This window comes from Bufo gargarizans, chromosome 5 (genome assembly GCF_014858855.1).
Source record: "Bufo gargarizans isolate SCDJY-AF-19 chromosome 5, ASM1485885v1, whole genome shotgun sequence".
Taxonomy (NCBI): domain Eukaryota; kingdom Metazoa; phylum Chordata; class Amphibia; order Anura; family Bufonidae; genus Bufo; species Bufo gargarizans.
The window spans coordinates 151,107,061-151,132,667 of record NC_058084.1 but is presented as its reverse complement, the minus strand read 5'-3'; the positions used below and the strand labels follow the sequence as shown (position 1 = coordinate 151,132,667).

General features: G+C 44.9%; 1 protein-coding gene across 1 annotated transcript in view; it reads left to right on the top strand.

Annotated features, from left to right (window-relative positions):
* Nucleotides 1–25,607, top strand: part of PTPN2 (protein tyrosine phosphatase non-receptor type 2) — a 93,696-nt gene that overhangs the window by 41,503 nt on the left and 26,586 nt on the right. The window contains exons 3-4 of the mRNA XM_044295722.1: nucleotides 14,464–14,564; nucleotides 23,498–23,596. Of these exons, the coding sequence (XP_044151657.1) occupies nucleotides 14,464–14,564; nucleotides 23,498–23,596 (200 nt within the window). The remainder of the gene's footprint in view (nucleotides 1–14,463; nucleotides 14,565–23,497; nucleotides 23,597–25,607) is intronic.

The following is a 25,607-nucleotide window of genomic DNA, read 5'->3' as shown; positions in this document are numbered from 1 at the left end:
TGGCAGAGGAAGCTGTAAATACACTGCATGTAAACGTTGGAGTGTTGGCACAAATGCCAGAGTGTTAGGGTGTCAGGAGTCGGACCTCCACCGATCTCATATTAATGACCTGTCCTGAGGATAGGTCATCAATATCTATAACCTGGACAACCCCTTAAAAAAAAAAAAAAAACAGACCGTGCTATTCAGTACAGCTGAAACAATGGGGAACTGTCCCTGTGGAAGCCAAAATGACCCTCTTTTGGCCCCTGTTGGATGAATGGGGGACCGAAGAAGAATACATGAACTGCATGCTGTCACATCCATGTCAGAAGCAGCAGCCCAGCTGGCCATGTGTCAGATGGTTACTGCAGATCCCAGTGTGAATGAAGCCCAAACTGTTTGGTTTGTTTCTCAGTTTCTTTTTAGCTTCTTGGCTAAACCTAATCGACTGAATCTCGCTGCGCTGGAAATCCTTTCTAACTGGAACTGTTGCCTACTTGAATGCTGATGTTTGGTCTTCTTCTATTAGTACCAATACCTGTACATGACAACTAGTACCACATAATCAGGTTCCTAAATGACATGCAGGACATGGCATCAAGAATGGGATTGCTTTAGTCACAGGCTTCCTAACCTCACAGGACTGGATATCCTATCCCAATGATGGCGAAACCCACTTACTTTTCGCTAAGTGCCAACACGGCAATGTAACCTGAATACTACAGTGCACTCTAGTATACCTTCCATGTACTATATCATTTAGCTATAACAGCCTGCCTGCATTCAATGTGCTGCCTGTGCCGTTAATGGTGCACCCTGTGCTGATGAACGGCTGGAAATGTCTAAGGCATGTTGGTACACCATAGACTTTTTCCTGGGTGTGGGTGCCCACAGAGAGGGCTCTGGGTGCCGTCTCTAGCACCTGTGCCATAGGTTTGCCACCACTGTCCTATCCTGTCCTAGTCTCTAAAACTGGAGAAACGGACGATCAGTTGTCCGTGGGATCATTCGTTCTAACAATCTCACCAGAAGCAGACTAAACTAGTCAACCAGGGAGCCACTTAAAATAAAATATATATCTTTGACCACAATGGCAGATGATTGGTTCAATACAGCCAATCTTGCCACACAAACATAGCTTCGGCCGTCCACGAGTAAAGTTTTCCTACCTGGCTGATTGATTTTTGGCAGACAAAAGTGGGCCGTCTGCCAATGCGAATGATCATTGGTCCTAATTTTTCGAAGGGCAGTCTGTCTGAAATCAGCTTTTTGTTGGCTGACTTTAATCTCATGTGTATGGCTAGCTTAAAGCGTTTTTCCAGGATTTGCAGGTCTATCCTCAAAATAAATATCAGATAGGCGGGGTGTGACTCCCAGCACCCCCACCAGTAAGCTATACGAAGAGGCCATGGCACTCTGTGAGCGCTTGGGCCTCTTTCTAGGTCATGTTACTTCACGTTCATTGGTCACATGGCCTATGTACAGCTCTGCCTCATTCAAGTGAATAGGGCTGTGCTGCAATATCAAGCATAATTGCGATTCACTGTACGGCGTTGTGCTTGGTGAGCTGTAAGGAGGCTGCATGTCACAGTCCCTCCTGTGACAGAGGTGAAAAGATCGGATAGACTTGCTGCACGTGAGGCTATCTGACAGGTCTCTCTGTTTTCCTCTGTGTGTTGTTTGGCAGGCTCTCACCTCTCCTCTGGTTCTGCTTGTTATCAGTGATGAGGCTCTATTTAGGTCAGCCTCACACTGCTGACCATGCGGTTAATAGTTTCTGCTTGGAGTTGCTAGTGCTGGTTTGTCTTGGATCTCCTGCTTCTCCATTCATCTCTAAGCTAAGTACTTGTTGCCTTCACTGTTTCTTATCTGGAGTGTGTTGTTTCTAGGCCTTGGGGAGACGCAGGTTCTTTCATTCTGGAAGGACCCAGCTGTCTCGTCCCCTGCTACCTATCCAAGGGCTTGTCAGTTTTAGCAGGGCTTTGGGTCTCCGGTGCATGAGTATTTCCACCATCAGGATCTGCTCATACTGGCAGGAGTTAGGTAAAGGCCTAGGAATTACTAGGAGGTCACCATCCCTTTTCCTTAGCTTTTGAGGCCTAGAATTGTTGTCTATTCGTTGTGTGTATTTGGTGTTTTCTTTTCCCTTTAACCTGTGACACTGCACTGCTCACCGAAGCTTCCTCAGATAGCTGATCAGCTGGAGTTGGACCCCCACTGATCTCATATTGATGACCTATCCTGAGGTTAGGTTATCAATATGTAAATCCTGTAGAACCCCCTTAAAAGTTTCTTCTTTTTTTTTTTTTTGTAATGTGTAGGGGCAGTGATACCGGCAGTGATATTTTTTGTAATATACTTTAAAGGAGTTCTGCACTTTGTTTAAACTGATTATCTATTTTCTGGATAGATCATCAGCTTCTGATCAGTGGGGGTCCAACACCCGGGACCCCCGCCGATCAGCTGTTTGAGAAGGCAGCGGCGCTCCAGCAGCGCCGCGGCCTTCTCACGGTTTACCGCAGGCCCAGTGACGTCACGACTAGTATCACTGGCCTGGGCGCGGCTAAGCTCCCTTTCCTTTGAATGGAGCTTAGCCCCGCCCTGGCCAGTTGATACAAGTTGTGACGTCACTCGGCCAACGGTAAACAGTGAGAAGGCCACGGTTCTGCTGGAGCAATGCCTTCTCAAACAGCTGATCGGTGGGGGTCCCGGGTGTCTGACACCCGCCGATCAGATGCTGATGATCTATCCAGAAAATGGATAATCAGTTTAAACAAAGTGCAGAACCCCTTTAATTACTGAAATCATACATTTCTGTTAGAAAAATATCCCTTAGCAACGCTCCTCTGTCTTCTGACTGACTGTGTTATGTAAACAGAAGACAGAGGAGCTTGGTTAAGGCTCAAAATGGGCCACTTAACCACCTCCCGTCTGCCCATAGACTATAAATGTCCAGGAGGTGGTTCTCTATCTCCTAATGGACGTTTTAAAACGTCCTTTCAGAGATCGTGCAGCTGCTGATCGGGTTGCCCGCTGTCAGTGACAGCAGGGCAACCTTTACGCTGAGTTCAGACCTGAGTGTTCGGAAACGAGCGCTCTGTATGCGCGATTGTACGGGCGTTTACAATCGCGCATACAGAGATTGGCGTTCACACATTGTCGCGCGTTCCCGAATTTCTATGTGCGGGAACGCGCAACAAACGCCCAAAAAAAAGCTCAAGCACTTGTTTGAGCGTCGGGCGTTTTACAGCGCGATCGTACGCGCTGTAAAACGCCCAGGTGAGAACCATTCCCATATAGAATCATTGGTTCTTGCCTGTTGTGCGTTTTACAGCGCGTAGGAACGTGCTGTAAAACGCTCAGGTGTGAACCCAGCGTTAGAGAAGGCAGGGACAGTTCCCAGGTGTCCCTGCCTTCTAGATCGCTGTATACACAGTGCTCACCGAGGATGCGCAAGGTTTCACATGTAAAAAAATAATTCCCCATGTGAGGAATAAAAAAAAAAAAATTAAAAAATAGAAAAGATAAAATTAAATAGACATACTTGGTATTGCTGCGTCCGTGACGGTTGGCTCTATAAATATATCACATGATCGACCCAGTCCAATAAACACCATAAAAAAAAAGCCATTTTTCTTCACCTTACATCACAAAAAGTGCAACACCAAGTGATCAAAAAGGTGTATGTCCCACAAAATGGTACCAATAAAACCGGCACCTCATCCAGCAAAAAAATTAGCCCCTACATAAGAAAATCATAAAAAAAAAAAAATATATATATATATAGCTCTCAGAACATGGACACATTAAAACATAATTTTCTTGTTTCAAAAATGCTATTATTGTGTAAAACTTAAATAAATAACAAAAAGTATAAATATTAGGTATCGCCACGTCCGTAACGATCTGCTCTAAAAAAATGTCACTTGACCGAATCCCTCAGGTGAACGCTGTAAAAATAAATAAATAAAAACTGTGCTAAAACAACCAATTTTTTTGTCACCTTGCCCCATAAAGTGTTATAATGAATGATCAAAAAATCATATATACCCATTGTAGAAACTACACCCCTTAAGTTACTTAAAACCGATTTTACAAACTTTTTTAACCCTAAGAATTAAAGGAAAATGGAGATTAAATTTCACTTTTTGGGCAGATTTTCCATTTTAATCCAATTTTTTCTTTAAAGGGAACCTGTCACCGGGATTTGTGGTATAGAGCTGAGGACATGGGTTGCTAGATGGCCGCTAGCACATCCGCAATACCCAGTCCCCATAGCTCTGTGTGCTTTTATTGCGTAAAAAAAACGATTAGATACATATGCAAATTAACCTGAGATGAGTCCTGTCCCTGACTCATCTGATGTACAGGACTCATCTCAGGTTAATTTGCATATGTATCAAATCATTTTTTTTACGCAATAAAAGCACACAGAGCTATGGGGACTGGGTATTGCGGATGTGCTAGCGGCCATCTAGCAACCCATGTCCTCAGCTCTATACACAAAATCCCGGTGACAGGTTCCCTTTAACACATTGATGGTTAACAGCCAAACAAAACTCAATAGTTATAATGCAGATTCTGCGGTTTACAGAACCACCCAACATGTGGTCATAAACTGCTGTATTAGCACACGGCAGGGTGCAGAAGAAAAGGAGTGCCACATGGTTTTTAGATGCCATGTTCCCTTTGAAGCCCCCCTGATGCACCCTTACAGTAGAAACTCCCAAGAAGTGACCCCATTTTGGAAACTAGGGGATAAGGTGCCAGTTTTATTAGTACTGTTTTTTTCCACAGTGAAACGAGTACTTGTATCAACATGGGCTGAAAGGCCACTCTGCCAGGAAGAAGCTATTACTCCAAAAGAAACATAAAAAGCCAGATTAATGTTTGAACAAAAACCTAAATTTTTGGAGACCTGTCATGTGGTCTGACTAAACTAAAATTGACTTTTTGGCCTTAATGACCATCGTTGCATTTGGAGGAAAAACTCCATCCCACCCGTGAAACACGGGGGTGGCAGCATCATGTTGTGGTGGTGTTTTGCTGCTGGAGGGACTGGTGCACTTCACAAAATAGATGGCATAATGAGGAAAGATGATTATGTGGAAATACTGAAGCAACATCTCAAGAAGTTAAAGCTTGGGCGGAAATGGGTCTTCCAAATGGACAATGACCCCAAGCATACTGCCAAACTGGTTACAAAGTGGTTTAATGATAACAAAGTCAACCTTTTGGAGCGGCCATCACAAAATCCTGATCTCAATCCTATTGAAAATTTATGAGCAAAGCTAAAAAGGCAGGTGCGAGCAAGGCGACCAACAAACATTGCTCAGTTACACCAGTTTTGTCAGGAGGAATGGACCCAAATTCCGACCAACTATTGTGAGAAGCTTGTGGAAGGCTATCCAAAACGTTTGACCCAAGTCATACAGTTTAAGGGCAATGGTGCCAAATATTAATTAAATTTATGTAAACTTTTGACTTTGCAGAAAGTAATAAAAATGCCTTAAAACATTCTCCCTCTCATTATTCTGGCATTTGGCAAATATTAATAATGATGGTAATCCTAATTGACCAAAAAGAGGAAAGGTTTATTCTGATTTCATGTCAGATATTGATAAACATGCACAAGTGTCTTTTTATATAGTGTATGTAAACGTCTCGTTTCAAGTGTATGTGTGTGGGTGGGTGTGTATAATTTGGAAGGCGCAAGGGTCCGTCATTGACAGAAGGTATGTGTCACCGAGGTTCCTGGCCTCGGTGAAGTAAAAGACTGTGTTTTCAGGTGTCAGCAGCAGCTAATGCTGATTGACACTTTACTATTTTAGTATGGCTGTATAGCTGTTCTGGGACGGCTCTTACTGGGAGTAAGCAAAGTGCTGGGTGGGTGACTACTCCCCATGTTCCAGGCCGGGTCTTGACTGACCTATGAAAAAAGGTGACATATATTTTTATTTTTTAATACACAAACTTTCTACTCTGTGTGAACAAACACCAACCTTGCAAAGAGTGTTTTTTTTTACTTTGCCTCTGTACTGCACCCGCTTATCCCAACTGCCAGAGCGAATCCCCACATATATAGATATATATCTTTTATATGATTTGTGTAGGAAGCTCCTTACTCTGTCCTTGAGTTATTTGTTTAGCGAGTCAATTTTTTTTATCAAGTGGATGCTTATCCAGCGCTTACTGTAAAGCCTCTGAAAACAGCTGATGAATGAATCATAAGTGTCTCTTGGATATTCCAGTAAGAAATAAATCTCTGTTTGTTCCCTAAGTCGATTAAAGGCCTCGCCAAATCAAGGCAGGCAGAAACCATGGAGCCATCACCACAATACTATGCAGCGTAGTGACACAGTTTTTCTTCTGGCTTCCTTTTGGGAAATTACAGTCAGCTGTATTTTTTATTTTTTTTTTGTAGCCTTCCAGTCTTTCAAGATAAAAGATCCGTTGCCTAGTTAAGGTCATTTCACGCGGGGGTGATTTCTAACTTATCGTAACAGCATATCGTTTGTCTACATGTCCAGTCTTGTCTGTGTTTAAGGAGTTCATCTTGACTTTGAGATCGTCACTTCTAGAGCATGTTTAGTCTTGTTGACGGTCACATTAAACCGTTCCACCTACTGACGTTTATGCGGCTGGCCTGATATTGTATAAAACATGGGCCTTGTAGCTGGTGAAAATTAGGATTAAAGTAAAAGAAACGTGTGTATTCATTCTGATTAAGCAGGGTACTGAACCTCCTTGAAGGGCATCTGTCAGCAGTTTTGTACCTTTTGAAACTGGCTGACCTGTTACATGTGCGCTTGGCAGCTGAATACATCTGTGTTGGACCCATGTTCATATGTTCACATTGCTGAGAAAAATTATGTTTTATGAGGCATGGCCATTACACTTAGAGGCCCTGCTCTCTCTGCAACTTCTGCGCCCTCCCCACTTGGTAGGGCCAGGCAGTGCAAACTGCTGAACACCTTGTCCTGTCAACCAAAGTGAAGAGAGAGCGGCAGTTGCAGAGAGAGCAGAGCCTCTAAGTGTAATGGCAATGCCCCCGTTGCTCCTAGAGGCTCATTTGCACATATTAAAACATCATTTTTCTCATCATTGCGGGCGCATATGAACATGGAACCAACACAGATGCCTTCAGCTGCCAAGCGCACATGCAACAGGCCAGCCAGTTTCATAGGTACAAAACTGCTGACAGATGCCCTTTAAGGAGGGCATCTTTGAAGAGTTTATTTTACTTTTAATCCTAATTTTCACCAGCTATGTCACAAATGTCCTTTAAAGAGACCAGTTCTTTATGGAGACTTACTGGCAATGCTTCATGGGAAAAGAATATTCAAAAAGTTATCCCCCAGCCTTGTGGAAGTGGCTCCCTATGAGTCAAAATCCACGTATTTAACAAGCCTCCATTCAGATACATGATGCCAATGTTCCCATTGTAGGCGCTTTTGACACTCTGACCAGTCTGCTGCTGTAGAGCACGGTGCAATGCACTGTGTGATCCGACACCTTTCTATCATAGCCAGATTTAACTTCCCAGCAATTTCGGCTACAGTAGCTCTTCTATGGGATTGGAGCAAATGGGTTAGCCTTTGCTCCCCCGACCTTTTGTGTGCCCATCAGTCTATCACTGGATCACCAGTTGTCTGTCCTTGGACCACTATTGGTAGGTACTAACCACTGCACATCTGGAGCACCCTACAATACCTTCCCTGACCCAGTCATCTAGCCATCACAGTTTGACCCTTTTCAAAGTCGCTAGGATCTTTGCGCTTTTCCGTTTTCCTTGCTTCCAACATATCCACTTCAAGATTTGACTGTTCACTTGCGGCCTAATGTATCCCACCTCTTGACAAGTGCCATTATAACGTGATAACTAATCACTTCACTGGTTAGTGGCCAAAAGCAGCCCGCAGAGACCGGTGTGCGCACAATATTGATGGTAAGGCCACATGCTCACAACTGTGTGCGGTGTTGGCTGTGGCTCCTCTGACACAAGCTCGGTGCATCGTGATGATGTACAATGTAGGCACTTCCTATCTGACTGTGCTTTTATTGTTCTGTACTCACTTGTCTATATGGGTACAGCACAATAGAACTGCGGACAGACAGGAACTAACTGCATCGTACATCACCATGATGTATTGAGTTTGTGCTGGAGAATTTTTAAGAGGAAGCAGCGCCCGCATGAGTGCAGCTACCCCTTTAAACCAGGGCTGTGGAGTCGGAGTCTCGGAGTCGGAGTCGGAGTCAATTTTGGGTACCTGGAGTCTGAGTCGGCAAAAAATGAACCGACTCCGACTCCTACTAAATTTAAATTGGAATAAAAAAATAAAAAAAAAAGCAAGTTTAAATGTCCGAATTCATAAACAGTTATAATTAATGACTTCTCTACTGTAAGAATAAAGGCCAATGCATGCAGCGCCTCACGTAACCGCAAAACGAACACGTTCAGTGATGTGAAGAAGCATGCTTCACTGTATGGCACGCAATGCACAATTAGGAGTGGCAATACATATACTTTCCATTGTGTTGTGTTCTGATGTTACAGGGAACACAATGCCCATGGTTAGCCTCGCCTCTCACTGATAAGGGATTAAGTAAATATGTGTTTTGCAGGACTAGAGACACTTGTATAAGTGAAGGGAATGGAGGGTCAATAGTTCAAGACTGAAGCTGTAAACCATTGGAAAAACTGCTGTCATTCAGCTAAGGCTACTTTCACACCTGCGTTCAGGTGTCCGCTCGTGAGCTCCGTTTGAAGGGGCTCACAAGCGGCCCTGAACGCAGCCGTCCAGCCCTAATGCATTCTCAGTGGAGGCGGATCCACTGAGAATGCATCCGTCTGCTAGCGCTCAGCCTCCGCTCCGCTCAGTGAGCGGACACCTGAACGCTGCTTGCAGCGTTCGGGTGTCCGCCTGGCCGTGTGGAGGCGAGCGGATCCGTCCAGACTTATAATGGAGGTCAATGGGGACGGATCCGCTTGAAGATGACACCATATGGCTCAATCTTCAAGCGGATCCGTCCCCCATTGACTTTCAATGTAAAGTCTGAACGGATCCGCTTAGGCTACTTTCACACTTAAACATTTTTCTAAGTTATAATGCAGTCGGATCCGTTCTGAACGGATGCAAACGTCTGCATTATAGGAGCGGATCCGTCTGATGAAACATCAGACGGACCCGCTCCGAACGCTAGTGTGAAAGTAGCCTAAGGCTATAAAACGTGTAAACTCAGAATGTTATCTTCAACTTTAAACATGACTATGGGATTCTTCTAGGGAAATCATGTTTTCAAATAAATGTCCCTTCCTGGATCCTCCCACTGCCCTGTCTTCAGCAGAAGATCAGCATACAAAGGAGAAGGTAGCAGCTTCTGCCCAACTACCTCTCTGTGCTAGAAGAGCTTAGAAGAACTTTTCTTTCCTTCAAGGAATGTATAAAATACATTCACATATTAAATACAGAGGAGTCGGAGTCGGGGAGTCTGAGTCGGAAGTACAAAAAACTGAGGAGTCGGAGTCGGAGCATTTATCTACCGACTCCACAGCCCTGCTTTAAACAGCTGATTGGCGTTGGTGCCTGGACTCAGATCCCCACTGATCAGATATTGATGACCACTGCATAGACCCTTTTACTCCACTCCACTGCACAGACCCTTTCATGTTTCGACTAATCCCTGTATATTAAAGTACAGCTACATTCTTAATCTACTTTCACACTTGCGGCAGAGTGATCCGGCAAAACGTATGCCAACTTGATGGCATTTGTAAGACTGATCAGTCTGAAAAATGCATTCAAATGCCGGATCCATCTTTCCGGTGTCATCTGGAAAAAACGGATCTAGCATTTATTTAATTTCACCTTTTTTTTCGGTCTGCGCATGCGCAGACCGGAAGGACAGATCGGGCTTTCCGGTATTTTGAATGCCGGATTTGGTACTAATACATTCCTATGGAAAAAAATCCAGCATTCGGGAAAGTGTTCAGTTTTTTGGGCCTGAGATAAAACCGTAGCATGCTGCGGTTTTATCTCTGTCCTGAACAGTCAAAAAGACTGAACTGAAGACATCCTGAGCGGATTGCTCTCCATTCAGAATGCATGGTGATGAAACTGATCAGTTCTTTTCCGGTATAGAGCCCCTAGGACGGAACTCAATGCCGGAAAAGAATAACGCAAGTGTGAAAGTACCCATAACTGAAATCGATCCACCCCAACCTTTATGAACAGATCTTCTAATTTTACAGGAAATATTTCATCACACACTTTCATTACGGTTATCTCGTGAGTCAAATCTAGGACACTTGCCTTTAAAAACATTCCCATGGTATGCACTTTTTGCTGTAGTTCCTATCCTTTCCAGGAGTTATAGCATTTATTTTTTTCCATCAGTTTAGTCGTACGAGGGCTTGTTCTTTGCGGAACAAGTATTCTGTAATGTCCTTTTAGTGTCCCATATAATGTATCCACAAACTAAAAAAATAGTTGTGTGGAAATGGGAAAATAACACTATTTAACCATTGAATTAGTTTTTGGGGATTTTGTTTTTATGGCAATCAGTGTGCTGTAAAAGTGACTTATACTGGGATTGATATTGCCTCCTTTGCTGGCTTGATTCATTTTTCCATCATATTATACCCTGTTGCTATCCAAGGGTTACGACCACCCTACAATTGATCAACGGTGGTCGTGCTTGCACACTATAGGAAAAGCCACTAGCCTCTCTGGTGGCCGGGAGCGCCCATAGGCATGCTGCAGCTCCCTTCTTGACCACCTTGTATCTGTGCTGCAGTGGTGGTCGTAACTCCTGTAAACCAGCAGTGTATAATGTGATGGAAAAATGAATCCAGCCAGCAAAGGAGGCAATATGGAGAATCACAATACATTAGTAAGTGTCTTGTATTAACTTTCTCTACATGATCAATGCCATTTGCTGAAGGGGTTTTCTGGCCTTTTAATATTGATGACCTATCCTCGGGACCATACCCAGCACCCCCGCCGATTAGCTGTTTGAAGGGAAGGTGCGCGCGTGCAGTCTCCCTTCTCTTTTCCTGCTCACCATAGACATAGCAGCAGGAAGAAAGAAGGAAGAGTGTCACTTTTTTGTCTAATTTTGTATGTATTACGTTGTTTTGATTCATAGGCTGTGATCAAGTACCATAACGGCAATTTACGTATCTAGTGGTGCATATGTCTACTTTAACACTCTCTCGTTTTGGCTTTCCGTTTGTGAGATCCGTTCAGGGCTCTCGCAAGCGGTCCAAAACGGATCAGTTTGCATTCTAATGCATTCTGAATGGAAAAGGGATCCGCTCAGAATGCATCAGTTCAGTCTCCATTCTGCTTTGGCAAGCATCGTTTTGGTGTCCGTCTGATGAAACTGAGCCAAATGGATCCATCCTGACACACAATGTAAGTCAATGGGGATGGATCTGTTTTCACTGGCACAATAGAAAACGGATCCGTCCTCCATTGACTTTCAATGGTGTTAAAGACGGATCTGTCATGGCTATGTTACAGATAATACAAACAGATCCTTTCTGAACGGATGCAGACGATTGTATTATCTGAACGGATCCATCCATGACGGATCCGCACAAAGGCTACTTTCAGACTCGCGCTATCTCTTTACACCTTACTGGCAATATCAATTAAACACCATCCTCGTTTATCAAGCATCTTCAGAGAGCTGTGGTTTTTCTATACTAGGTGTACGGGAGTTTAGCCCTACCACAGGGCACCTAGAGATAAGAACCAGGGTGCCGACCTCCTAAACCAGGGATGGCCAACCTGAGGCTCTCCAGCTGCTGCAAAACTACAACTCCCAGCATGCCTACAGCTATCAGCCTACAGCAGGGCATGGTGGGAGGTGTAGTTTTACAACTGTCATAAACCATTGGACATGTCTTGAGCCTTGTTATCTTGAACTTTTGTGTATATGGGGGAGTTCTGTATCAGAAAAACAGAGCTCCGAACACAGGAATTTGGACCTAAAGTCCACATGTCCCTTTATTTACTCTAATAACTGAAGAAGTAACTGAATTTATCAGACACGAAAGGAGAAGAAAGCAGTCTCTTTTGGATTGTTAAACCTAATCGTAACCCTAAAAAGTGGACATACACTCTCTAGTACTGGACAGTGTACTGTACGCAGGCATGCGCTCTCTAGTACTGGGCAGTGTACTGTACGCGGGCATGCGCTCTCTCTAGTACTGGACAGTGTACTGTACGTGGACATGCGCTCTCTAGTACTGGGCAGTGTACTGTACGTGGACATGCGCTCTCTAGTACTGGACAGTGTACTGTACGTGGACATGCGCTCTCTAGTACTGGACAGTGTACTGTACGTGGACATGCGCTCTCTAGTACTGGACAGTGTACTGTACGTGGACATGCGCTCTCTAGTACTGGACTGTGTACTGTACGTGGACATGCGCTCTCTAGTACTGGACTGTGTACTGTACGTGGACATGCGCTCTCTAGTACTGGACTGTGTACTGTACGTGGACATGCGCTCTCTAGTACTGGACTGTGTACTGTACGTGGACATGCGCTCTCTAGTACTGGACTGTGTACTGTACGTGGACATGCGCTCTCTAGTACTGGACTGTGTACTGTACGTGGACATGCGCTCTCTAGTACTGGACTGTGTACTGTACGTGGACATGCGCTCTCTAGTACTGGACTGTGTACTGTACGTGGACATGCGCTCTCTAGTACTGGACTGTGTACTGTACGTGGACATGCGCTCTCTAGTACTGGACTGTGTACTGTACGTGGACATGCGCTCTCTAGTACTGGACTGTGTACTGTACGTGGGCATGCGCTCTCTAGTACTGGGCTGTGTACTGTACGTGGGCATGCGCTCTCTAGTACTGGGCTGTGTACTGTACGTGGGCATGCGCTCTCTAGTACTGGGCAGTGTACTGTACGTGGGCATGCGCTCTCTAGTACTGGGCAGTGTACTGTACGCGGGCATGCGCTCTCTAGTACTGGGCAGTGTACTGTACGCGGGCATGCGCTCTCTCTAGTACTGGGCAGTGTACTGTACGCGGGCATGCGCGCTCTCTAGTACTGGGCAGTGTACTGTACGCGGGCATGCGCGCTCTCTAGTACTGGGCAGTGTACTGTACGCGGGCATGCGCGCTCTCTAGTACTGGGCAGTGTACTGTACGCGGGCATGCGCGCTCTCTAGTACTGGACAGTGTACTGTACGCGGGCATGCGCGCTCTCTAGTACTGGACTGTGTACTGTACGTGGGCATGCGCGCTCTCTAGTACTGGGCAGTGTACTGTACGCGGGCATGCGCTCTCTCTAGTACTGGACTGTGTACTGTACGTGGGCATGCGCTCTCTAGTACTGGGCAGTGTACTGTACGTGGGCATGCGCGCTCTCTAGTACTGGGCAGTGTACTGTACGCGGGCATGCGCTCTCTCTAGTACTGGACTGTGTACTGTACGCGGGCATGCGCGCTCTCTAGTACTGGACTGTGTACTGTACGTGGGCATGCGCGCTCTCTAGTACTGGGCAGTGTACTGTACGCGGGCATGCGCTCTCTCTAGTACTGGACTGTGTACTGTACGTGGGCATGCTAGTGGAAGAGAATATTCATCTAGAGCTGTGCGCTGTTTTTCCTGCCGTAAAAAGGTCAAATTTTTTATTTTATTTTTTTATATTTTGCTCAACAAATTGCGTCTTTTAGTGATTGTGCATCACTCTGACCACGTTTGAATAGTGGGTGGGAAAGCCGGCGTGGTTAGCTAGGCTGCTAGGGGACTAGGGTTTATGCCAGAATTTTCATGGAGCACTATGGGTTGGTGAAAAACTGGAGTGAATCTCTTGGCAAAACATATTTTTAAAGCTGCACCAGATTTATCAAACAGTGTACAGTATTTGATAAATCTAATGCAACACAGACTCAAGTGAAACTGACTGACAAAAAATTCACAAATCCAATGAGCCCTTGCCAGCTGAATCTTATGATCTTGGTCCCAAGTCACTCCGTGGCCTAATTGCAGAGAAAACACCTTTTTAATTAGATTTAAGTTAGTGCTTGGGTGCAACAAGGGCATTGCCGTTGCACTACTTAGTCTCTACATGCCGCGTCCCCACCTCTATGACTGACTGGTCCAAGCGCGTAGACTTATTCTGGCTCTAAAGTCTCGCCACTGTGTTTTGCGCACCCACAGTACAGAGATGAACGGTGCAACGAGGTGCAGCAGCAACACCCTCATTGCACCCAAGGTTTAATTTACATATTGTTCTTCTCTGCAACAAGGCTTTGGAGCAACATGGAAATGAGACCATTAGAGTCTGCTGGCAAGGATTTGATGACGGGTTCCCTTTAATGTGTCCATTTCTTTCTCTTGATGTAGATGAATAGTTTGATGTGATAAATGGCTACCCTTGGGTTTTCTCTTGATGTAGATGAATAGTTAGATGTGATAAATGGCCACCCTTTGGTTTTCTCTTTCAGATGATCATAGTCGTGTCAAGCTACAAAATGTTGAAAATGACTACATCAACGCCAGTCTTGTTGTCTTGGAAGAAGCCCAGAGAGATTATATTCTGACGCAGGTAACTATACCGAGAACATGAGCTGAATTAAATGGATATTATAAGTAGAGATGACAAAGTGTAGTCGTGTGTCACCAGAGCATGTATGTTGCTGTGTCTGGGCGTGCAATTTTAACCCCTTAACGCCCAGCGCAAAGTCTGCGGGGCTCTGGAGAAGGATCGGGGTCTTGCAGGCAGCCATGCCGGATAAGGGCAGCATGGTGCTGCACTGCCCCCCTGCAGCTCAAAGCGCTGCGATTGGCCGATCATCGAGACCGGCACATCGCAGCGCAAGAAGCTGTCGGGGGCTTCGGGGAGGGGTCGGGAGGAGGTCAGGGGGAGGTAGCAGATGCTGAACAAGTCTGCACCGGTCACCACCGAGGTGAGGCAGGGGAAACCAGTATTTTGGGTCCCCTGCCAGCGCTGCTATTGGCTGGAACAACGCTCCAGCCAATGGCAGCGCTATAGCTGCACAGGAAGAGGAAGAACTTCCCTGCATGCAGCCATTCTAGCTGGTGACTGCATGCAGAGAGGTGTGCTGCTTGCTGGGACTTATGGTGCACACCCGAGCAATTGAGCCCCTTTCCTGCAAAAATGTTTAGTTTTTTTAAATCTTTTTCTCAGAAGATTTTATAAATTTGATGGTGACCCAAACAAATCTATATGCCCAGCAATTTATTTCCCAGAACCCTACTTCGCCATATGCTAGACCCCTAGGTTGGACCCCAGTAAGTGCAGCAGAGATGATTACATTTTGGGGACTCGTGCTGCATATGGGCGTAGTAAAAAATCCAACCATTAGGCAATATTGGAGTTCGGACATTTTCTACCAGACTCTAATTTACAGTAGAGTAAATCTATTTGATTCAATTCGGAAATTCCTACACTACAATGACAATGCACAGTGCCCACCCCAAAATGACCTGACATTTGACAGTCTGTTCAAAGTTAGACCTCTCATTGACCACTTTAACACCAAGTTTGCTGAGGTGTACACCCCCAATTAAAATGTATGTGTAGATGAGTCCCTGTTACTGTTCAAAGGGAGGGTTAGATTTCACCAGTACCTGCCTAGCAAACAGGCAAGGTATGGCATAAAAATGTACAAACTTTGTGAGAGTAACTCCGTATACACCCACATGTTCTGCGTTTATGAAGGGAGAGATTCCCGGATAGAACCCCCAGAATGCCCCCCCATCCTAGGATAGATCATCAGCATCTGATCGGCGGGGGTCCGACACCCGGGACCCCTGCCGATCAGCTGTTTGAGAAGACAGCGGCACTGGTAGTAGTGCCGTCGCCTTCTCGCTGTTTACCGCAGGCCCAGTGACGTCATGACTAGTATCGCTGGCCTGGGCGCGGCTAAGCTCCATTCAAGTGAACAGAGCTTGGCCCTGCCCAGGTCATTGATACTAGTCGGGACGTCACTGGGCCTGCGGTAAACAGCGAGAAGGCACGGTGCTACTGCCAGCGCTGCTGCCTTCTCAAACAGCTGATTGGCGGGGTCCCGGGTGTCAGACCCCCACCGATCAGATGCTGATGATCTATCCAGAGGATAGGTAATCAGTTTAAAAAAAGAATGCAGAACCCCTTTAAGTACAAGGACAAGAGGGACGTCCTTGTACTGACCAACATTTACACTAACACCAGCTCCCCTGCCCCAGTACCACTACCCCCAAACCAGTTTGCATCCTGGACTACAACAGGCACATGGGAGGGGTGGATCTTGCAGATCAACTTCTGAAGCCCTACAGTGCCACACGAAAAACAAGTGTGGTACAAAAAGCTGGCCGTACGCATTGTACTGATGGCAATGTGCAATGCGTACGTGCTATTTCATTCTGCAGGCCACAGAGGAACTTTCCTTCAGTTCCAAGAGGTGGTTATCAAGGCCTGAATTTTTCAAACCCTGGCCGGGGAGGGTCCAACTACTTCAGGAAGTTATGGTGGCCGTTTTGTACCAGGGCAACATTTTCCAGGACCCAAAAAAGATGCAGGGTGTGTTGCAAAAGGGGGATAAGGAAAGACACCATTTACCATTGTGAAACCTGCCCTGAAAAACCTGGCCTTTGCATGCAGGAATGTTTTAGAATCTACCACACATCCATGGAGTATTAATTTTATTTTATCCTTTATGCTCCCTGTAATATTTCTACTTTATATCTCCGATTTAGGCTACTTTCACACTAGCGTTCGGGGCTCCGCTTGTGAGTTCCGTTTGAGGGGCTCACAAGCGGCCCCGAACGCATCCGTCCAGCCCTAATGCATTCTGAGTGGACGCGGATCCGCTCAGAATGCATCAGTCTGGCAGCGTTCAGCCTCCGCTCCGCTCAGCAGGCGGACACCTGAACGCTGCTTGCAGCGTTCGGGTGTCCGCCTGGCCGTGCGGAGGCAAGCGGATCCGCCCAGACTTACAATGTAAGTCAATGGGGACAGATCCGTTTGAAAATTGAGCCATATTGTGTCATATTCAAACGGATCCGTCCCCCATTGACTTTCAATGTAAAGTCTGGACGGATCCGTCTGAGGCTACTTTGACACTTAGAATTTTTTTTACAATATAATGCAGACGGATCCGAAAGGGTTAAAGCACTGATAACGCAAATCAGTAACAATAATAAAGCTATGGTCTCATGAACACAAGTCCTGCCTATGTGCTCTGTTTTGGGCATATGGACATCCTAGAAGAAAGCCCTCCTTCAGTGACCCAGTATGAAAAGCCATTCTGGTCAATCCTCTAAAAACATTTGGCTGCAACTTCTAATGGCAAAATGAGCTGTTTGATAGCCATACCAGGTGGCAGGTCTGAACCTCTCATGTCAAAGGGGTTGTCTTTGAGATAAATACTTTAAAGGGTCCCAGATTCTGATGGATTCAGGATAGGCCATAAATATCAAATCGGCATAGTTCCAACAACCGTGATCCCCACCTATCTGTTTGAAGAGGCCGTGATTCTTCGGTGAGCACTTATGGCCTTCTCACAGCTTACCCAACACAGCATCGTACATTGTATAGCGGCTGTGTTTGGTATTGCATCTCAGCCCCTTTCCCTGGAATAAGACTCGGCTACACCTAAGTCAGGTGACCGATGAACGTGATGTCACTGACTTAGGAATATGCCACGGCACTCATCAAAGCACCATGACCTTTTCAAACAGCTGATTGTCAGGGGTGTCAGATGTCAGACCCCTACGGATATGATATTGATGTCCTATCCTGAGGATAATCCATGAATTACAAAATCTCAGACAAGCCCTGACTGTAACAACACCTTGTACATATTACGTCTGGTGGTTCTGCTTTTTTTTGGTCTCCACCACCTTTGTCAGGGTTCCTCAAACTTCAGTACTGGTCTCCTTCTGCTTTCTTTTTACACGTTGTCAGCAGGGACCAGAAATTGGATTTTCAGTACCTTTTATAGTGCTATAACTCTGTTGTAAGCTACCTCCGGTGAAATGTGGCTCACTCTCTAAACACTGAGAGATTGTTTTCTCCCTGTCACACGTCCGTTTTTTCTTTCCTGATCTGTTCCGTTTTTTGCGGAACAGATCAGGACCAGATCAGGACCCATTCATTTTCAATGGGTCCTGGAAAAAATCGGACAGCACAATGTGTGCTGTCCGTTTCCGTTGTTCCGTTCCGCATGTCCGTTTAAATATAAAACATGTCCTATTATGTTCCTGAAAAATCGGATCCTGGTACAATGCAAAGTCAATGGTTCCGCAAAAAACGGAAGACATTCGGATGTCATTCCGTATGTCATTCCGTATGTCTTCCGTTTTTTGCGGAATCCGTTCCTGGAAACACATAGCAAATTTTTTTATTTTTTATTTTTTCAAAGAAATCCAAACAACTTTATTTGATTATTGAAATGTATACATGTTTCCGTTTTTTGCGGATCCGCAAAAAACAGATGACATACGGAAACATTTTCAGGAACAACGGATCCGCAAAAAACGGACTGAAATTCGGATTATAGAAAAATACTGACGTGTTAATGTAGCCTTATTGTGAAGGTCCATGCACATGGCTGTTATGAGTGCATGTTGTACAGATACATAATATGGTTCTCACACCCTGCTGTTGGCTCATGTGGTCCCTTGATGTGTCTTCAGTTTTATACATGAACACAAAGATTGTCACCAACTCATCCAGTCCTTGACTTTCCACCACAAATCATCTAGGAATGGAATTCAGTTTTAGGCCTCTTTCACACTTGCGTTGTCCGGATCCGGCGTGTACTCCACTTGCCGGAATTACACGCCGGATCCGGAAAAACGCAAGTGAACTGAAAGCATTTGAAGACGGATCCGTCTTCAAAATGCGTTCAGTGTTACTATGGCAGCCAGGATGCTATAAAAGTCCTGGTTGCCATAGTAGGAGCGGGGGAGCAGTATACTTACAGTCCGTGCGGCTCCCGGGACGCTCCAGAATGACGTCAAAGCGCCCCATGCGCATAGATGACGTGCCATGCGAGCACGTCATCCATGTGCGTGGGGCGCCCTGACGTCACTCTGGAGCACCCCGAGAGCCGCACGGACGGTAAGTATGCTGCTCCCCCGCTCCCCACTACACTTTACCATGGCTGCCAGGACTTTAGCGTCCCGGCAGCCATGGTAACCACTCTAAAAAAGCTAAACGTCGGATCCGCCAATGCGCCGAAACGACGTTTAGCTTAAGTCCGGATCCGGATCAATGCCTTTCAATGGGCATTCATTCCGGATCCGGCCTTGCGGCAAGTCTTCAGGATTTTTGGCCGGAGCAAAAAGCGCAGCATGCTGCGGTATTTTCTCCGGCCAAAAAACGTTCCGTTCCGGAACTGAAGACATCCTGATGCATCCTGAACGGATTTCTCTCCATTCAGAATGCATTAGGATAAAACTGATCAGGATTCTTCTGGCATAGAGCCCCGACGACGGAACTTTATGCCGGAAGACAAGAACGCATGTGTGAAAGAGCCCTAAGGGAGACTACCATCAGAAAGGGGTATTTAGTAACTCAATATTCAGAGAACATTTTTGGAGACCTTTTGGCTGTTTTTCGTTTTGGAAACACTATGCTTGTGATGGCTAACCCCGCAAAACTACAACTCCTAAGATGTACACTTGCTTGGCTGTTCTCAGTACTCCATTGAAATGAATGGAGTATGTGTCACGCTTCGGTGTGGGAGTGAAACACCACACCGAGCATAGGAGTGAAGGGGAAACCGGGAATCAGGCCTGAGAACTAGGGAAGGAAGATGGACACCTCCTAATGAAAACCCTAACCAAAATCCTGACTGACTACTAGTATGAACAGACCCCAAAGGTAGGCGAGTTCATACTCAGGAATACCTAGAGTCCTATCTAGCCCTATATGACCCTCGCCAGGGACGAGACTACCTGTTCCTCCAAAAAGAAGGACAAATAGGAGTCTCCTTCAGGCCTAATACAAACAATAGGGAAATGCAACACACAGAACCCAAACAAAATACAAAAGGGAAAGGAAGAGGACCTTTCACCAGACTTAAACTTCTAAAGTAACTATACAGGCATGTAGAGCGGTGCCCAGGGACCCCCCTGCACTTACTGTTATACCTGGGCGCCGTTCCGTTCTCTGGTTATTGCCTCCGGTATCTTTACAGTTAGGCTCCACCCTGGGGAACCTGCCGGCGCCTCCTTCTCCCATGCCGCAGCGCTGGCCAATCACAGCGCTCAGCTCATAGCCTGAGAGGCTTTTTTCTCTCTCAGGCTATGAGCTGAGCGCTGTGATTGGCCAGCGCTGCAGCATGGGAGAATGAGCCGACGGCAGGTTCCCCTGGGTGGAGCCTAACTGTAAAGATACCGGAGGCAATAACCGGAGAACGGAGTGGTGCCCAGATATAACAGTAAGTGCAGGGGGGTCCCTGGGTACCGCTCTACATGCCTGTATAGTTACTTTAGAAGTTCAATTCTGGTGAAAGGTCCTCTTTAACTTCAAAGGAGCTATGGAAGCACCAGGAACTCAGCTGAGATCCAACCACAAACTATCCACAGATTCAGGTACATAAGCTATAAACCGCACAGCATTGTGGGAGAAGCAACTATAAATAAGGAAGGTTAAATGACCACATTAGCAATGCCTGAGGCAAGGGGTGTGACCATTACCAGAGACAACACAGACGCCTATTGATCCACGAGGAAAACCTGTCCGATCAAACCACGTGTTTGCAGTCTCACAGATCTCCTGCCACTCGCTGTCGCCAGGACGCCCGTATGTCTCGGTACATCCTTGACAGTATGCTGGGAGTCGTAGTTTCCGCACAACTGGAGTGCTGGAGGTTAGCCATCACTGTACTATGCCATTATAAATTAAATAGATCATGTCATCTTTCTGTAACAGAAAAGATTGGCAGTCCATTGTGAGTTTACTGCTGCTGTGAGGGGAAGATGTTATCTGAAGGGTACTCATCACTATAATAGTAGATGTTGAATTTTGATAACTTTATGCCGGCTCTACTGTTGTCTTGATAGGCCTAGATAAAAATGTTCATAGAAGAGCATTGCACTTCATAATTGAGTCACTACAAGGGGCTCTCTCTGGTCTAAGTCATGGTCTGACTGAGAAAGTCAAGTGAGGATGTTTGCTGTTCTAAAAGTCCAAGCAAAGAGGAAGTTAAAGTATTGGGGTGACTTCAAAAAATTATATACAGAAAACCATCCACCTTTTTTTTTTTTTTTTTATTAAAAAACAAAAATAAACTTGGAGTATTCATATACAGGCTGTTAATATATGATGAGAATTTTTTTTTTTTTATGGAAGTGTCCCTTTAAATAAACTATCAGAACTGGTAAAGACCCTGATCTGGGAAAGGAATTTGCAATATAAGTGTCAGCTAGCCAAAATAGGCCAATTTCCTATCTTATCCCAGATAGTAAGATATAACTTTTAATAGATCATAGATTAAAAAGTAAAGAGGTAAATCCTAAAATACTGAGTGAGCACAAAATAATGAAGTTAAAACTAACTGATAACCATTGATGGCGCAAAGATATTGTGTTGCTTGCAATTGGCAGTCAGGAGTGCACTTCCCTATGCCGGCTCACTGCCTATAGCAGAGTTACTACATATACTGTCACTTTAAGCAACTGAAAATGCGCACTATTACAATGGTGACCAGAACTAAAAACCTAACTCATGCCGCCCAACATGTTTCGCCAGCTAATCTGGCTTCATCAGGGGTAACGGGCAATTGAGCAACAGGGGCATTGAGCAATATAAATAATTCCCAAAGTTTGGCAGTTAACTATGGGAATTATTTATATTGCTCAATGTCCCTGTTCCAAATTGTATGTTGGAAAGACATCCCAAGAATTTCGCTGGTGGATTTGTCAGCACAATAGTAGTATCAATACTAAATCTGACACTACAATTTCATGACACGTCAGGTTTTTTCATAATGGAGATCCTAGGTGTCTTAAATTTTGGGGTGTAACTAAAAAAATCCCTTAGTGCAAGAACGGGTGACTTGGATAAAATCCTTCTCCAAGAAGAAACTAGGTAGATTTACCTTTTTATGATGTACCACCAATGTACCTTGTATATATTTAAATAATTTGTTACTATATTTTTCTTTTGACTTTTTGTGAGCCTTGAGGACGCTATAATAAATAGCCACACGCTTTGAATGTGAATTTGATTTTATTGACGGTAATAACTTAAGGCACCAGTGAAGTCAGTTATATGGTAGAAAAATATACATCGTCAAATATCTGCATGGCATCTATACAATGCGATAGTTTAAGCATCCTCTGCAACAGCGAGTAGTGATCTGTCCCTTTGCACAAATACATATATATATATATGTATGTGTGTATATATATGTGTGTATATATATATCTCTCTATCTCTATATCTCTATCTTGACAAAGGCCTCATTGAGTAGGCCGAAACGTTGCTGGGGAATTGTGTGTGTGTGTGTGTGTGTGTGTGTGTATATATATATATATATATATATATATATATATATATATATATATATATATATATATAATACACACTTACCTTCTTTAAGATGTCGGTGTCATGTGTCATTCTGTACCGCGCTTCCTCGGGACACTGGCCCGCGGAAGCGAGAAACGGCCGTTGCCGCTTGGCTTTTTGTGTCAATATATGTCCGCCCCAGCCATATTGTTTGTACCTGTCTTTGTATGAAGAAAAAAGTAGTCCGCTACAGCAGTGGCGAGTGCCGTCCGTCTTTCTTTACTTATCGTTTACGACTTTAAAAGATTGTGTTTGGCAGCCTCATTCCTCTCTGCCCGTTACCCCTGATGAAGCCAGATTAGCTGGCGAAACATGTTGGGCGGCATGAGTTAGGTTTTTAGTTCTGGTCACCATTGTAATAGTGCGCATTTTCAGTTGCTTAAAGTGATAGTAAATGTAGTAACTCTGCTTCGTATTATGGACGCCAGGTTAAGATTTGTCTCGTGGCTATATGAGCACTTTAGCGCTCTGTGATTATATTGGGTATCTATCCCTTCTAAAATGTATCTCCAGACAATTCACGTGCATGTCTTTTCTAGTATCTGTCCAGCTATTCTAGGTCTCCAGTTGGAGAGGTCTTCTATGGCGGACATCCTCCCTCGTCATGTCTAGGACTTCTCATGTGCTGAACTCATATTTTGTGTGCAGCCTCTGATTAGGTTCTGACGTTCTCAGTGTCTCAGAAAACGCATCTTTTCTGGGAAGCTTGTCATATCTCATAAACATTGTACAATTATGACTATAGCCCAGGAGGCTCATTCACTTTCATTACCTTTACATCTAAGGGGAAGCTTATGTCAGTGATGGAGTCCACTCCCCTTGAGTTTCATTGTTGGCAAACGTTCTTTTGTCCTGTAATGCCTTTTTTTATGTTGACTACTTCCCTCTGATTGTGAGGAGCTGTGTGATCAGCCGACCTGCTTTGTAAGCCTTTGTCCTTTTTCCTTCCATAGGGCCCTCTTCCCAATACCTGCTGTCATTTCTGGTTAATGGTCTGGCAGCAGAAAAGCAAAGCAATTGTCATGCTGAACCGAATCATTGAAAAGGATGCGGTGAGTGCGCAGCTCAATGTGCTCTTCTCAGAAATGAAGTCATGTGTTCTACCAGATGCAATCGGTTTCACATCTCCATCTGCCGTGTCTCAGTTTCCTGGCTTTAGATTGTGTCACTGCCCTGATATCTTTCACCCTGGTCTGCTTTGTATTGCTTTTGTGTTATTTTGAAAATGTATCCTTTTGAGTATAATTCATCCGTATAGTACCACGTATGCATGTTGTTTAAGTAGGAACGTCCTGAAGGGCACATACCCTTGTGTTGCTAATGTATATTAACAATACAATTCTTTAAATGCTGACCGTAATTGTGTGTGTGTGTGTGTGTGTGTGTGTATATATATATATATATATATATATATATATATATATATATATATATATATATATATATATATATATATATATATATATATATATTAGGGCTGCAGCTAACGATTATTTGAATAATCGATTAGTTGCCGATTCATTTCTACGATTAATCGATTAATCGGGAAAAACGACAAAATTACAAAACAGAGGTTTATATGGTCTTACTTGAAAAATTATGTTCAAAGGCCATATTAAAACAAATTGTGGACGACACTATTATGGGGGATCTGTGGACGACACTATTATGGGGGATCTGTGGACGACACTATTATGGGGGATCTGTGGACGACACTATTATGGGGGATCTGTGGACGACACTAATGGGGGATCTGTGGACGACACTATTATGGGGGATCTGTGGACGACACTATTATGGGGGATCTGTGGACGACACTATTATGGGGGATCTGTGGACGACACTATTATGGGGGATCTGTGGACGACACTATTATGGGGGATCTGTGGACGACACTATTATGGGGGATCTGTGGACGGCGTAGTTATGGAGAGGGGGATCTGTGGACGGCGTAGTTATGGAGAGGGGGATATGTGCACTGTTATGGGCATAACAGTGCACAGATCCCTTTCCTCATAACAGTGCACAGACCCCCCTTCCCATAGCAGTGCCATACACAGACCTCCCCATTAGCAGTGCTATACACAGACCCCCCTCCCCATAGCAGTGCTATACACAGACCCCCCTTCCCATAGCAGTGCCATAGACAGATCCCCCTTCCCCCTAACAGCCCCGGCCCCGATGCTTGCATCTTTATTTTACCTTTTTACAATGACGCTCCCGCTCCTGTAACAGCCAGGCAGAGCGGACGGCGGCGTAACGGCACTCAATCACGTGACGCGCCTGCTCCGCCCACTTCATGAATGAAGGAGGCGGAGCAGGCGTGTCACGTGAGTGAGTGACGTTACGCCGCCGTCCGCTCTGCCTGGCTGTTACAGGAGCGGGAGCGTCATTGTAAGGTAAAATAAAGATGCAGCGACCACCCGCCCGCCCGAATAGCAACGAATCGGCGATTATTCGATAACTGGATTCGTCGACAACGAATCCAGTTATCGAATATCATCGATTACATCGATTAATCGTTGCAGCCCTAATATATATATATATATGTATGTATGTATGTATGTATGTATGTATGTACATATGTGTGTACATATGTGTGTATAGAGAGAGAGAGAAGCACCGTCACATGTGGAAAAATGGATGAAGGGTGCAAAAGCCCAATATGGATATAAGCCAATCCAGTTGAATGTAAAAAACGGGCAGGACTCCAGCGGATAAAAATGAAAAAATAACTTTATTTACCCATAAGGCAGATGCGATGTTTCGGCTCTACACAGGAGCCTTCCTCAAGCCTGTGTAGAGCCGAAACTTCACATCTGCCTTATGGGTAAATAAAGTTATTTTTTCATTTTTATCCGCTGGAGTGCTGCCCATGTTTTATATATATATTATTATTATTTTTTTATATTTTTTTATATTGTATACACACTTTAGTCACATTTTTATGACCACTTCATACTTATGACGTTGGCAGTGCATAGCCCATGAAGGAAGTGTGATGAGCTGGCTAGGTGGGTATATACGGTGTGAGATAGACTGTCTGCACACATATCCCTTGTT